Here is a 14,950-nt window from a genome sequence, read left to right on the forward strand (position 1 = left end):
ATCCGCAGGAGGAGTATTTCACTGGGTTTTACTTTTACTCTAGGGCTAGGTCCAATCTGGCCCCGTTGACTGAATGCCTGTTAGTGGTTGGAGTGCATCTTTTGATTTGGTTTTATCCGAAAAGAGTCCAGTTAGCGTTCTCAGAAATCATGCCACGATCCAAATCGACGTGCAGTTAAGTAGGGATGAATAGGAGGTTTGTTTCAAAACCACACCCCTGATCCAAACTAAAATGCTTCTACAAATGTATCGGTTTGTACCTGACTCAGAGGTCTCGATAAATTGAGTAATGGGCTTATCTGGATCAACCGGCGCTTAAATAGTTCTGTGCATGTGGCTTCTTAACTTTGTAACTGGACGTGTTCTTTTCACATTAATGTTATGATTATTGTGGAGATGGACATAATTTCTGTTCTTATAACTTACATTTATGTAGAAAATAATATGAGAGAAATTCAAGTTAGAAATAAGGCATGAGGAAAAATTTAGGAGAAGAGAAGGCGCCAAGGAGACCTTATAGCGACCTTCCAGTACCTGAAGGGCTACAAGAAAGCTGGAGAGGGGCTCTTCACAAAGGCTTGTGTTGACAGGACAGAGGGGGAACAGGTATAAACTGGAGAGGGGCAGAATTAGGCTGGACTCGAGGAGGAATTTCTTCACCATGAGGGTGGTGAGGCCCTGGCCCAGGTTGCCCAGGGAAGCTGTGGCTGCCCCATCCCTGGAGGGGTTCCAGGCCAGGTTGGATGGGGCTTGGAGCAGCCTGGGCCAGTGGGAGGTGTCCCTGCCCATGGCAGGGGTGGGACTGGATGGACTGTAAGGTCCCTTCCAACCCAAACCATTCTATGATTCTATAAATCAACAGTGGAACAAACTCCCTTTTGAAGTTCTGCATTGTCAAGTTCTTGATGACTCCAAATGGAGGTCAAATGAATTTCTGGAAAATGTGCTTTTGTTAAACTGGTAACTGACCCAAAATAGGGGCAACTGGCTGAAATTCTGTGGTCTGTGTTAGGCAGGAGGTCAGACTAGATGATGTAATTTTTCCTCCTAGCTTTACACTGTATGAATGTGAGCGATTCCCCTGATTATAGAATACTTCTGGCCATTGAAAACTGTCAGTTATACCAGTAAAGAATATTTGCTATTCTGCCATCAAATTAAGAAATTAATTGTAGGATATCCCATTGTTGTATCCTGTTTTATGATGCAAAGGGCTTTGAGTAAGCAAAGCCCACCACCCAGAACATGACCTAGACTAGGGCAACCCTGTATTGTGAACTTAGCTTTTGGTATTGCTTATCACAATTCAAATTCAAAATCAGAGCTGAAATAGGACTTTGTTTCAGAGTTTCAGTGCTAGGAAGGTTAACGGGTTATTGACAGCTTTAAGAATGAAATGTCAGGGAGGAAATTAGAGCAAACATGTATTGTGAGCCAGCACACAGCATGGCTGGTTTTAATAGACACGGCAGATCTTCTGTAGTTACGCCTCCATTAATAGTGCAGTTATCACCGTTTCCAGATGGTGTGATCATAAACACACAGAGCTTTTGCAGGGGCATATAATTTATCCTGATCCCTTCCTCCTCCGGATTCACCCGGAGGAAGGCAAGTGGTACCACAGCCCACCCCAACTGCTTTCTGGTTTTTGCCAGGAAGGGTGGGATGGGAGCAGGATTGCATCTGGGGGCGCGTGGCGCCCACCAACAGAGACTGCTCTGAGTCCTCATTGAACAACATCATCCACTGCCATTCTTAGCCACTTCCTTCTTACTTCCCTGTTTCATTTGTACTGGGCTGATCTGTGCCCCATATTACAAGGTAGGTTACGGCTCCTTTGCACCCCTTTTAGACCCTCAATCTGACTCTTTTGTTTCTGTAAATCAACTAAGTGCACATCTATTCTCAATGAGTTTCACTCAACCACTGCAAAATCACCATGACAGATAAAAATTGGGGAAAATTAGGAAATGGGAGAAGTTTTTAACTGTATTCTTGACAAGAAATATTCCTTGAAGCATTGATATCCTGCTCTAATCTTCACAGTTTGAACACATCTGAGAATTAGAAAAATAAGGGGTGTCTCCTAAAGAAGAAAACTACAACAGAAATATTTTTCTTTTCCTATCTAATAATATAAAGATGCAGCACTGTGAAAAATCATGTCTCAATGTATACTGAAATGATACACTGTTCTTTTCAGAAGTCTCAGATCTTAATGTTTCTAAGAAGTAGAAGATATAGATGGCAATTCTAAAAACAAAACATTCCTCCTTGTAAATGCATTAAGAAATGTCACACTTGTCAGGTTAGATCCCTGGGTTACCTAAGCAAGAGCCTGTGTGGAAAAAATGGTATCTCCTCTTTGCCTTTAATTGTACAAAAAGGAACAACGGTGTATTTCTTTGCCATGTCTCTCTCGTATATTTCAGAGGAAGGAGTGGGAAAAGAAAGAAGGATCCTGCTTCTACTAAGCTCTATTTGGTTTTGAACCATTCGGGTATTCCCAAAAGCCAACTCTGGCGCCTTAAATCTTGCTTTCATCAAGAACATGGTAATTCAAAATAATTAGCTGAATTTTAGTGAATACAGCAGCAGGTCTCTTCGTATCTCGCTTTTTTGTATTTGTAAGTAAACACACATGATTTATAGAAGATTTTATTTCAGTTATTTTGGCTTTGCCTTTCACCTCTTTGACCTAGAAAATCTAGAGTGCTTTAATAACCGGTGTCCTTGTTAGAAACTTATTATGTGGCTCTTTTTGGAAAGGCAAGTTGGGTATGTGGCATAGCATAAGGAATTTTGATGTAATTTGTTTAGAGAGGCTGCTGCTTGACAAACCTTTTCTGAACAGGCTACATGGTAACTGAGGAATTGGAAATCTCAGGGCTGGAGTGGATAATGGACAATAGATGCTTTCACTTCTGTTGCCTGTTCAAATCCAATCTGTCAAAGATTGAAAATTGTTCCCTTTTCATACTGGGCAAGTGGCCGGTGAGTAATTAGTTGGTTGACTCTGCCTGGTGCCTGATTAAAATTTGCCCACAAGACAGAAACGCCACCCATTTGGCACCCGGACCGGTCGCTTCAGAAGCCAGAGCTGAATCAGCAGCCGTCTTTCCTATATTCCCCTCCAGATCAGGATCAAGATGTTTTATTGTGCAGTGTGGACGTGCTTATGCTTCATTGTCCCTAGTTTTGTTTTCTGTAACAACTGTCATAAGCACTACATACAACATAGAAAAAAAGGGTTGTTTCCCTTGTGATGGATGAATTTTGTCCCTCTGCAGAAGGCCAGGATCAATGGTTCACTCCATCATCCCTTAAGGAGCCAGTATCACCCCAAAACACACTCTGCTCCACAATATCTCTGCATTTGCTAAGAGCTATGGGAGACTCGGTCAGGTGTTTTCAGTTGACTCATGCCCAGCTAAAGACAAAGGGAGGAAGCGTTACAGCAATTAAGTGACACCAATTTATCAAGGAAAAATAGAGGTTTGCTAGAAATGATGGCTTGTGAGTTCATCTGGTCTCAGGGCAGGGCAAGCCTAGGGGCACCGTTTCTGGGGCAGAAACCTCAGCCTTTTGCAAGGGCAACGTTTCCACAAAGCCAAAGTAGTTTTGAGCAATTTCTTCGATGGGCTAGAAACAACCATGCTTCTCTTTGACACGAAGGTGGTGTGTGCCCTTCTTTATTCCTTTCCCTTTTGCTTTCTTTTCCTTAAACAAACTGCATAATTAAAGCCAAAAATGAGAAAACTGTATGCTTCATTTATATTTGCTGTCCAAGATTGAATTTAAGCTTGTGGGAAGTATGAACCTCCCTCAAGCTTTTGAGGGCTCTGCGCCCTGGATGCTGACTGCTGGCTATTCCACATTGGCATTTATGATCCTCCTGCGTCCATACATAAACAATGAAATTCTTTTGCGTTCCCCCTTTAGTAACTGCCAAAACTCTTCTTCTGTCCTGCAACTATAATAAACAATAGATCTACTTTTCTATAGTTTCTGAGAGCCTCCTAATACACTTGCAGAGCCAGATCTGGTCAGGAGAGGATAAAGTAAGTTTTGGATGGGTTTATACCAAGACAGAGAAGCCCTTCACTTCTTTACAGAGGAGATGATGTCAGTAAGAGACATGGTACCTGCAGAAATAAGCTTGGAAAGAAAAACAGTGGAGATGCTGGGCAAAAGTGAGTGAGAGTGATCGCTTGTGGCAATACGGGAATATCTTGTAGATCCTAAGAACTGAGTCAGTGCTGGTTCATGTTTTAGAAAACGAAGGAGGTAATAAGAACAAAAAAGCAAATAAGAAAAATTTAAGTAGATATTATTCACGGTTTGTTTCTGAGCCTACTTAAATTTTTACCCGCCTAGGTCCTGGTCCAGTGACTGGGAGTGAAATAGCCAAGATCTCTGGTTTGCTTGCAAAATCACAGCATTACAATTCATTTTGTAGAAATGTTAGAGATTATATTATTATTGTACAATAATACATAGTAAATAATGGTAAGATATGCAAACTAATATCTGTAGAAGTTTCAGGTGTTGGAGTTGAAGAACCATAATGGTCCAGTTGCACATTAAATATAACCAAGACAGTTTCATGTCTTGTCTAGAGCCAAAAGTGCAGGGAAAAGGGCAAAAAGGATTTTTTATTTCACAGATTTTGTGTTTGTTTGACTTCTTGTTGATTCTGCAGTTTACTGCTTTTGAGATAAGACAATTATGTGTTTTGGGAAAGGAGTGACTGAGATAAGGCAATGCTTGCATTGCCAATTGATCTTTTAGGATGTCGCACCTGCATTTGATATTTAAATGTTAGGATAGCTCCAGTATCTGAAAAAAACCCATCACATTTATGAAATGAAGAAGCATCCTGTGTACACCTAGGGTGGTGGACTCTTTTGAACCAGACTGTGAGCATCACAAAATTGATGCTTGGTTCCCATTACAGATACTGATAATTTGGAAGTAAAACTCTACTCTTTAAAGAAAGTCAAGCTGTGCTTCTAAGTCCATTTTAATTTCAGCTGTTATTATCTAGGGCTGGGAATAACACAAAGCGTGGGGCAGCAGATCAGTTTTTCACCCAGACTCTACCTGTTAAAACGTGGACCTGTGATCCTTTGTATGTGCCTGTGTTCCACTCTAAAAAATAGCCCTACTGAGGTGCCTCAGATTCTTCGCACCTTAAAATCATGATCTCACGTGGGAGAGAATCCTCCTTCCCGCCCATAAGGATCTGAGGGAGAAGATTCTGAACCCACCATGTGATGCAGCAGGATAATCTGCAGTAATCTAGTAATAAATGGTCATTTAATCTATTTTTTCCATGTCATTACCTTAGTATCTGAGGATAGTCAGGCTTCTCTTGAACCCTTACAAAGTATTTGTGCATCACACTGGTGAAATGGGAAGTTAGAGAGTCAACATACTCACCATAAACTGTCTACAATGGTGCGTATTCTGGCCCTCTACAATGAAAATCAGCTTGTTCACTCACAGTACGTGCTGATGGAGGAATATCATTTACAGCCGTGTTGTCTTTGTAGATGCCTTCTACGATGTGAGAACACTGATGAATGAAGGGGGAAGGGGCTGACCTTCCACTTACCATATGGAAAACATCTGTAACGGGCAACATAGCTCTCTGTGAAGAAATGCTTTGCTGTTTCGTAGTTTCTTCAAAGTGTTATATAGACAGAAGGTATCAACTTGAATTTTTACCAGGGTTGACTGTCCCAGCCTCTAGAGCCCTTTACCATGATAGCAAAGTATTCTTGTAAACAAGACAGGCAAGTGATGTTTTACAGTCTCACACAAAAAGAATGTAACATCAGCTGGAAAAGTATAGAGTAGTCAAAGTGCTCCAGAAATAAAACAAAAGAAACAATATTACGCCCTTTTATTGTGGCCCCTTAACTCTATTCCTTCGAGAACAGTGCTGATTGATGTCGGTGATGCAACCTAAAAATTAATGTCAATTACCCAAAACAGAATGCATGTAAGCAGCATTAAGAGTCTGGTTTTAGTCCACAAAAGCCAGGAAATCCAGAGCTACTGGAGACCCGAAAACCCGGATTTGACATTCCTGTCTAACCAACGGCCATTCTGCTGGGGAGAAGGGGAGAAACTAAGGGAACGGGAGTTACACCATTCATTACCATGAAGAATGTGACTGAGAGAAGTCGCTTTCTCTTTGCTGAAGTCCCGATCCACTGGGTCCTGTTAGCTTTAAGACCAGGAGCTGCAACGTGTTCTGGGTTTGGGGCTCAGAAACTCCTCTACCACCTTTCTGCTTTTTTTTTTTGTATATAAACTCTTGTTTTAGAAACAATAACATTTAATGAGACCGAACTTTTCATTTGCAGTAATTATTTACTGTTCTTGTATTTCCAGCCATCGGAAGCAGGGTTGTTGCTGTCAGCATGATTAGCGCATGTTACATATTTGATGCGATAATTGCACATCCGAACGCGATTGACCCCGCAGTCTTTGATAAATGAACATGGAGTAATCGAGCTGTTCTGGTGTCAGCATGCACACAAATCAAAATGTTCTAACATCAAAGAAGTATTTATGAAAGAAAAAGAAAAAAAAAAACTTTCATACAGGATTTAAATATTCCTCGATGTTATTAAAAAAATATGGTCTGTGATATCATGAAAAGCCCTTGATGGAGTTACAGGCGGGTAATCCATCTCCCTCTTCGTAAACCTGTATTTAATGACTGAACAATGGCAATCAGCCAGAAGAATCTCACAGCCTGGCCAGTTTGTTTTCAGACAAGTATCGGCTTTATAGATGTGTGTATAAATGTATGTCTTCTGTAAAACTAGATAGCAAAAAAAAATGAGGTATGGTACTGAAGAAGAGAGAGTTTGATGCGATGAGTGAAACCACTAAGATATTGTTCATGGCATTGGTCTGTCCGAGCATTTCAGAATAAGTTTCATTTGAGTGGGATGTGTCGTAGCACCTAATGGATGTGAGTGAGTTGGTGGAGAGGGAGTGCACTGTGAAAATGCAGAATTCGCCTCGTTATTTCTTTTTCTTCCTATTATTGCTCCCCTACACATTCAGATGTAGCTGAAAAGGAGTTTTTAGTCAATTCTAGGAAGGATGCTTTGCAGTTCTGCTACTCTCAGTAACCGTCTAGATTTGGTTATAGATAACTTGGGCCACGTGTTAGAAAGTCTAGAATTCCATCTTGTCTTGAGAACCAGGTTTTCTGACATATGATTGTAGATATAATGTAATTTTAAAAGTATAACGTAAAGAAAAAAGAAAAAAAAGCCTGGCCTTCCTTGGGATCCCAAGTTTCTTGGTATGTTCTTGCAGCTCAAGACTTGCCAGAAGGTCTTTGAAGGTGAAACAAGGTCTCTTTTCAGCACAGGTTGCCTCACACCGGAGTCTGCAAGGCTTTGAGCCCTCTTTGCGTGCTGGCCGACGTGCCATTAGTGCTGTTACTGCTCAGCAGACCCCAGTCTGAATGCCTGAAGGAGTCTCTGTCCTGCAGGTAGCCACTGGTAGGAACTGCTGGGGACGATTCTCCTCTGGGGGATGGTTTGGGGCAGCAGGACCAGGCCCTGCAGCTTGGAAAGCGCTGGGTCTGCAGCATGGGTGGTGACTGGGAGGAGATGGCCCTCTCCACGTGTCCTCACTTGCTCGTTTACAAGTGAAGCCACCAACAATCAAGGTCTTCATATGTTCAACATGTTTAGGCGTTGAGAACCTCATAGCAGGCTGTCAGGAGACAGTGAGCAGGGTCACGATCGCACACTCCAGTTTAGGGGATCTGGTATTGTTCACAGATGACCAGATCGCTCCTGTTATCAGGTTTTTTTTTTCCTTCTCTTATTCGCTTTGCATACACTGAAGAAATCTGTTCTTCATAATACTTCCTTTTCCACATCCTCCTGCTTAGATCTGGCTTGAATGGGATAAACATGTCACTGCTTTGACATGGCTGGCCAATGCCGAGAAGGGTTGTTACTTAGGGAGGAGCGTCTTTCTCTTATTATCATGAATTACAAGTGAAGTGTTAACTGTTCAAAGGAATTAACTGCTCTGCTCTGTATTTTTACAGGCACACTGCATGCTTTGCATAAGGAGTAGGACATCCTGCATGTAATTAAAAACTAACCTTTAATTGCCCAAATTATAAATGCTTCCTGTCATCAAAAATCAAATAACTGTATCAACATATGCCTGAAATAAAGTTCAAATTAGAAATGGAGCTTTTTTTGAAGGATAAGGGCATTTAACAAACCAGTTCTAAGTTTGGATTTCATCCTGATCTTCAGAAGTTCAGGAGGGACAAAAAAAACTTAATTTTATTCAGGGCTATTTGTGCTATAAATGTCATAAAACCTGGTAGCATATAATAATTCATTCTGCCGCTAAAGTATTGTTTTAGCTGGTTAAACTGCCTCAGCACTTGGATTTTTTTTCTCAAATGTGTTGCCGAAATACAGGTGAAAGATCCATTGGATGCCATTCTGCAGCCTAATCCAAGGTAATTTATTCTGTTTTACCTGAGAGAAAAGTCCAAATATGTGTTCTTCTGTTTTTAATCAGTCCAACTACAATTGATTCAACTTTTGCCTGAATAAGGAGTGAGTAAAAGCTGAGCAAGAGCCTCAAGATTTGGCTCTCATTCATTAACCTCAGGGCAGGCTTCATTTTGTATGACTTTTAAGCTATTAAAATGTTGGTTGGATTCCATTTGAGCTCAAATTCCTAATATCACCAAATAATTATGTGTAGATGATGAAATGAAAAAACAGGCATGTAGTCTCCAAACGCGCATTTCAGTCTGGGTGGCTGAAATGCCTCATAACATTCAATGCATGAAAATGGGATGGATTGAATAAATTAGCAGAATCACAAAAGGAAACCACTATAGGAAATAGTTTTACACGTGTAATCACTGAAATACTCTAGTGAATGTGTCAATCTGTACTAAATAAATATATTTGTTTATAGACATGCTCTGTATTAGCTTCCACTCTTTCACAGCACTTTGCCAAACAAAATCCCACTAGAAGTAGGATGTTCGCACCCGAGTAGGAGTTTCTTGGATAAATATTTTTTCTATATTGAGACCAAAACCACTTCTACAAATTTCAGACTTTGATTGAAATAGTATATTTCTTTTGCCTTTTTTTCCTCTCCTTTTTTTTTTCCCCCTTCCTTCCCATCTCCTCCGCTGGCAACCACTGATGCATTACCTTAATTCCTCTTACCTCCCACCGCTCCCGTGAGCGGGCGCCCCGCGGCAGACAGAGAGCATCGGTCAGGAAGGAGCACGGCTCGAAGTGGCCGCACCCCAATGCTGCCACCAGCAAAGGGCCTCGGAGCCCGAGAAATTCTCTGTGTTTACAGACTGACTCTCTGCTCTGCGTTGTCGGTTGGGTTCGCGTTTCCCTGGTGGAACGCTTCGTTGACTCAAAAGGAGACTGGAGATGCTGTGCTCTCTGCAGGGAGCATTCACAGGATGCTTTCAGGGGGTGGGGGAAGAGAAGTGTGTTGCGAAATGTCATTAGATGCTCCTTTCGTTACAGTTCCAAGAGTTTTAAGAAAAGAATGTAGGTGAACTGTCTTGTTTTGCCCAAATAATTGAATTTATTTCAAAGTAATACCCACTCCTCCTATCCAATAACTACCAATTTCAGCATCCATTTCTGTACATCTGATATTTTAGCTGTTACAATGAAAGATATAATGTAATGAAAATAATAATTATGGAATAGCATCCAGTGTTTTCAAAACACTGTGTATTAGCTCTGTAATCAAGCAGTCCTCAAAAAAGTTTTTCAGTGACTGGTAGTATTTCTGTTTCAAAGGCAGGGGAAATTGAAAGACAGAGACATTAAGTGGTTTGTCTGAGGCCACACAGCAAGTAAGTGTCAGAGCTGGGAGCAGAGCCCAGCCCTGGCTCCTGCCCTTGCACTCAGACAACCGTACCACACAATAGCAATTCCGAAAGAATTCACTGAGCTCGTGAGCAGCAGTGGCACAGAGGGGGAATTTAACCTCTTCTGTCACTTCCTACAGAAAAAAACCCCAACCCCCGCGCCTCCACAGCAGTAGAAGGAAGCCTTAAAAAGTCAAGAAAAGCTAACTTTGGAGAGAGAGAGAGAGGCATCCAGGTTATTTCATGCTGAATTACTCTCAGGTTGAAGGCATTTTTATTAGTGGTGGTATATTTTCACATGGGAGCGCTGTGATCGTACAGTACCCTGAGTCATAAACCAGAGGTTTTTGGTAGCTAACCGTATCGAAAGTCTTTTCTTGCTTCTAGCTTTGACTTCGCTCTCAGACGTAATAAAGTCGCCCACATACGTTATTGCTGCTGCACAGCCAGAGCAGCGAGTTGAGGCGCGTCCGGAAAGAAGATATTGGCCTCTGAGCAACTCAAAGTGTTTTTGACCAGTTTGGCACAAGGTGTTAAAATTATTAATGAGCTAATTGCGATTCTCATGAGGAGTTTGAGGATACTTAGGAACGCCTGTGTTTCTGTTACAGTGGGGGATTAAGCTTTCCCAATTATGCTGGGGTCCAACAGGTCGTATCTATCAAGGTCTGGTGCCTCCTGGAGACCTCCTTTGTGCTTTATCAGTAACATATTGTGGTTAGACAGTCATGGACCATTAGATCCATGGCAATAATGGCCATGGCTGGATTGCTCCGCAGGAGAAGCAGCTTTCTTCCTTGGGCCAGGGAAGGGTGGTGATGGAACCTAGCTGCAGGTTTTACACCGTGGGGAAGGAATTCCCCTCTGACCGTGAAAAGTGAGTAGCATGTGGTTGAAGTAGGACTCAGAAGAAGAATTCCTGTCAGTGTGCTAAGCAGTGTCGCCTTTTCTCTGACAATTAAAAAGGGTTTCTTACTGTAGACATACAAAGCATATTAAAGTCGGTGGCAGTGATGGGAAGAACTTTGCAAAAATATGTTTGTTTTGCAAAGCTTGCTGCCAAGTATTGTTTTATAGTTCCATTTTTTCCTTCTTTCTCCAGTGTTTACCCTCTGAGAAACTTAAAATGATCTCTCTCCCTACCAATTTTGTTCTTTTTTTCTTTTGGCAGATGTTGGTCCCCAACTCCCACACCCCAGTTCTCGCTGCAGCAGAAGCCATGATCCTTTTGCCTTGTTTTTCTTTCTTATAATACCAGTCCAGCCCAGAGAACAGCGTTTGCTGCTTAACTGCAGCATGGTAAATTTGGCCAAATGAGCTGAAGGACAGCAATATAAGCCCTACATTTTCTTCTCCTTTGACTGGTGGTGTTGCACGAGGTGTCTGAGAAATACATTTGGTACTTGTTTTTCAGAGATCCTATATTTCCATCAGCCTTGGGAATGTCATTATTCCGAGTAAGAGAGAGGAACAATAAAAACGCTGGGTAGTTGAGATCTAGACTACGTTCTTTAACAGACTTGGATGATGTGTCCTGGATATATCCTGTTTCTGGGCACAACAACACAGTTTTATGTGACTGTTTAAAAAGTTTACACCGCTGGCAGATAGAAGGTAACTAAAGCCCAGAACTGACTATGCTGGAAAACATTTTGTTACAAGCTGTTGAAGGGTGCTTTACTGAAGCCGTGCTTTTATCAGTGTGTGATGTTTGTGGTCGCCTACATGACGCCTCCTGATCTCAGCCCCCTTGCTGGAGGGCAGGTACTCGTAGTGTGGAAGCCGCTGGTGCCTCGCTGGATGGCTGGAGACTCGGGGAGCAGACCTGAGGAATAAAGTTGTTTTGTCAGTGTTTCTTACACCTAACTGCGGTTTCTCAGGGGCCAGCTTGAGCACAAATGTGGTTGTGCTTCCAGAGGGACCATTACTGTTTGGATGAATGGATGCTCTAGCTTTCAGCACATTAGTCTGGCCCCACCGTAAATGAAATTGTGAGTTTTCATGAATAGAGTAGGGAAGATCATCCGGAGTGTCACAGGAGTTCGTGATCGGCTAAACTTGGGTGTTCATAGATATATATTTGGAATTTGTTATTCATTATTGGCCACGTACTATTATTACGTTAAGCACTCCCTCGCCCTCTGAGTAATATCAGACATCTGTGCTTTGGCTACCGATTAAAGATCAGTTTGTAGGATTAGAGCCTTCAATGCTATTATTTTGAATCGAGGAGAGAATTATCTATTATATTTCTTTTGCAACATATATGCACTTTCAATAAGGGGAATTTATATCCACACAACCTTATTTAAACTTAAACAGAAGCAACTAATTCTAAACAGCACATGGTTTTTCTTTTTTAAACAATATTGCTTATACCGTGCCTCCTAAACTAATTATTATTGTGATCTCTAAATAAGATGACACCTTTTTGCGTGTGGTTTGTCTGTGAAGGCTCGGAGAAATTAGAAGGGTAACTTTTTAATCACAGGGGTTGTAACATAGATGTTTTTATGCACAAAGAGCTGTGAATCTGTTCAGGATGACTTGTTTGATATCGTGGCGGGTAATGAAATTTCAAAGTTAACATTCTCCAAACAAAATGGAAAGAAGACACAGGGAGAAAAGGAGCAGATTTAAATTTAGAGAATCTTTGTGTTTTATGGGTTCCAGGTTATTTGGAATGGAATGAAAGTCAACGCTACATCGTTTTTTTCCATCCTGCCAGCCAGTGTCTGATCCAAGAATGTCTTTTATTTAAAGGGCAGGGCTCCCTCCACTGTTCTTAAAGAAAGGCTTTCACTGTCTGAGATCCGGTCCTCCCTGATTTTCACAGTAACGTTGTAAGACTGCATGAAGGGAGTTAGTTAATGAAAAGAAGTTTTACATATCTATCGTAAGTGCATATGTGCAAGTCATATGGTTCGATTTTCATTTATGCAAATATCAGAGAATAGAGTAAAATTACCAGAGGAGGAAAGGACCGTGGCATGCCACGAACAAGATGCGCCTATTTGTATTTATGTTTGCTAATGAAGTTCAGCCAGGACTTGCTCTTTGATTTTGATGTCTCTGTCTGCCATTCCACTTTATGCATTGTAATTAAACTGCTTGCCCACACACATACAAGGGGACACCAAGAAAGGGAGACTTTGAGTTTTAAAAATGCTGGTTTATAACTTAAAATCATAGAAACTTGCTTACACAGGACCTATAATTCAGGATTTATCATCTTCAGACCTGCGGTATGACATTGTGTCTTAGTTTAACGTAAGCAGAACTGCAGACTTAAACCAGTGGAGGATTTGGCCCAGTAAACTTTAGTGGCTGGGATGCCTGCTGGAGATGTTTTACTCTAGGCTTTTCAAATTTTATCCCAAATAAGAACATCATCCCACTCAGAAATCACAGCTGTTTCTTTCTTTCGCCAAAAAGCGTTCTTTCTCATCATGTTACAGCTGTGAAACTAGGCACTAGTGTAAATTGTTACCTGGAAACCGTTTCCAACTAAGGTGCCTGCTCCGAAGCTGTGGTGGTCTGAGCTGGTGTGTTGCCTAATGGGGGACTACTCACATCTTCAGGTTTGGCTGAGACTTGTTTCTGTACATCACAGCTTCAGTGTATCTTGTGTTAATAAACAGATGATTTCCTGCCCCTAAATTGCCCCTATAAACTCACCAAGAAACTGTTTTGTTTCATGTGACTCACTGTGGGGACAGGAGTTCTGCTGTCCTCCTTATGGAGCAGTTCTTTGTGGTCATTCTTAATATTCTGCCACTGCGGGAGAGGCCTGGGACCAAAACAGAGAGTAGAAAACAAATGATGTTTCATGACATTTGAAGAGTTACTTGACCACGGCCCTTTGTCCCAGGTTACCTTTTTAAGCTCTTGGTTTTCTCTCCTTTCGTCAAAGGGCAAAGCTTGATCTTGCTTTTAGGTGACAGACGGCAATGAGCGCTGCTCACCTTTTCTGCTTTATCATGCCTTCTTTCCAACTGTTGGGAAAAAAAAATGCCTTCATTAAATAATGAGAACATTCCCAGAGAAAATCTTTATATCAGAACGCAATGTGCTTTGATAACTTAGAAGTGTAACGTTTTCAGGGTAAGATTCCGACACTGTAGGCAGATAAAGGATGCTTGAGAACATATGAGAAGGTTCTTCGCATGGTGCCTAGATGGGCTGGGGTCAGGACTGGGAAATGGAGGACTAAGCAGCGGTGGCTGTAAGAGCTAAATTGGCCAAATAAGGTTACATCAACTTCTCAGAGAATGGAATCTGTTCTGGGAAGGTGAACTGTATGGTTTGCAACAATCTGGGTGATTTCCCATATCCTAAAGGTGGTCTCTTGAACACTCGTGCGCATAGCGTGTATGGTAACAGGCTGACAGACCCTCAGCCATGGCGAAGGGTCACCCCGCAGCAGGGAAAGTCAAAACACGGGCTGGTAGACAGTAAATTTTGAGAGAGAACACACACAAAAATTTGGACACAGTAGACACTTTACCAGAAAGGGCTCCGGGAGAGACCATGGGCTTATGTTGTCTCCTGACATTGGGCCATAGTACAATGTGTCCTGCAAAATAGATACAGCTATGGCTTGTTGGTTTAATCCCAGGTCTGCATCATCCTCTACCTGGAATTCTGAGCCAAATAATCATATTATTAAAAAAAAAAAAAAAAAAGGAAAAGATACTACCAAAGTTGCATAAAGCACCCAAAAAGTGTCATCCAAACCCTTTACATTATATCAAACCACATTAAATGACTGCCACGTGCATCTAAATTCTCTCTTGCAAGAGCACGTACGCATGTAAGTGTTATAAAAAGGTCTTGCTCTTTCTCTTCACAATTCCTAGCATGTAAAGGTATCTATTACAAATTCTGCTGTTTGTGTCTTAAGGATATGTAGCATAACTCAGAGCTGTGGGATGGCTGCAAAATACTTTTGCTATGCATAAAAGCATTTTAGAGGTTAACCTTTATTATCTAGTACTGCATCAAACTAACAATGATGAGTTATCTTGT

The 14,950-nt window shown here is 41.5% G+C and overlaps 1 protein-coding gene across 14 annotated transcripts in view; it reads left to right on the forward strand.

Annotated features, from left to right (window-relative positions):
• SUPT3H (SPT3 homolog, SAGA and STAGA complex component) overlaps positions 1-14,950 on the forward strand; it is a 302,304-nt gene that overhangs the window by 237,374 nt on the left and 49,980 nt on the right. For 2 of the 14 annotated variants that reach the window (XM_054061048.1, XM_054061047.1), the window contains exon 11: positions 7,395-7,522. The exons of 11 other annotated variants lie outside the window; for them this stretch is intronic. In XM_054061048.1, coding sequence (XP_053917023.1) covers positions 7,395-7,522 — 128 coding nt within the window. Of the gene's footprint in view, positions 1-7,394; positions 7,523-8,480; positions 8,500-14,950 lie in introns of those variants that run through there. One more of the 14 variants, XM_054061049.1, reaches the window with a different exon arrangement.

The sequence above is a fragment of the Cuculus canorus genome, chromosome 3, assembly GCF_017976375.1.
Source record: "Cuculus canorus isolate bCucCan1 chromosome 3, bCucCan1.pri, whole genome shotgun sequence".
Taxonomy (NCBI): Eukaryota; Metazoa; Chordata; class Aves; order Cuculiformes; family Cuculidae; genus Cuculus; species Cuculus canorus.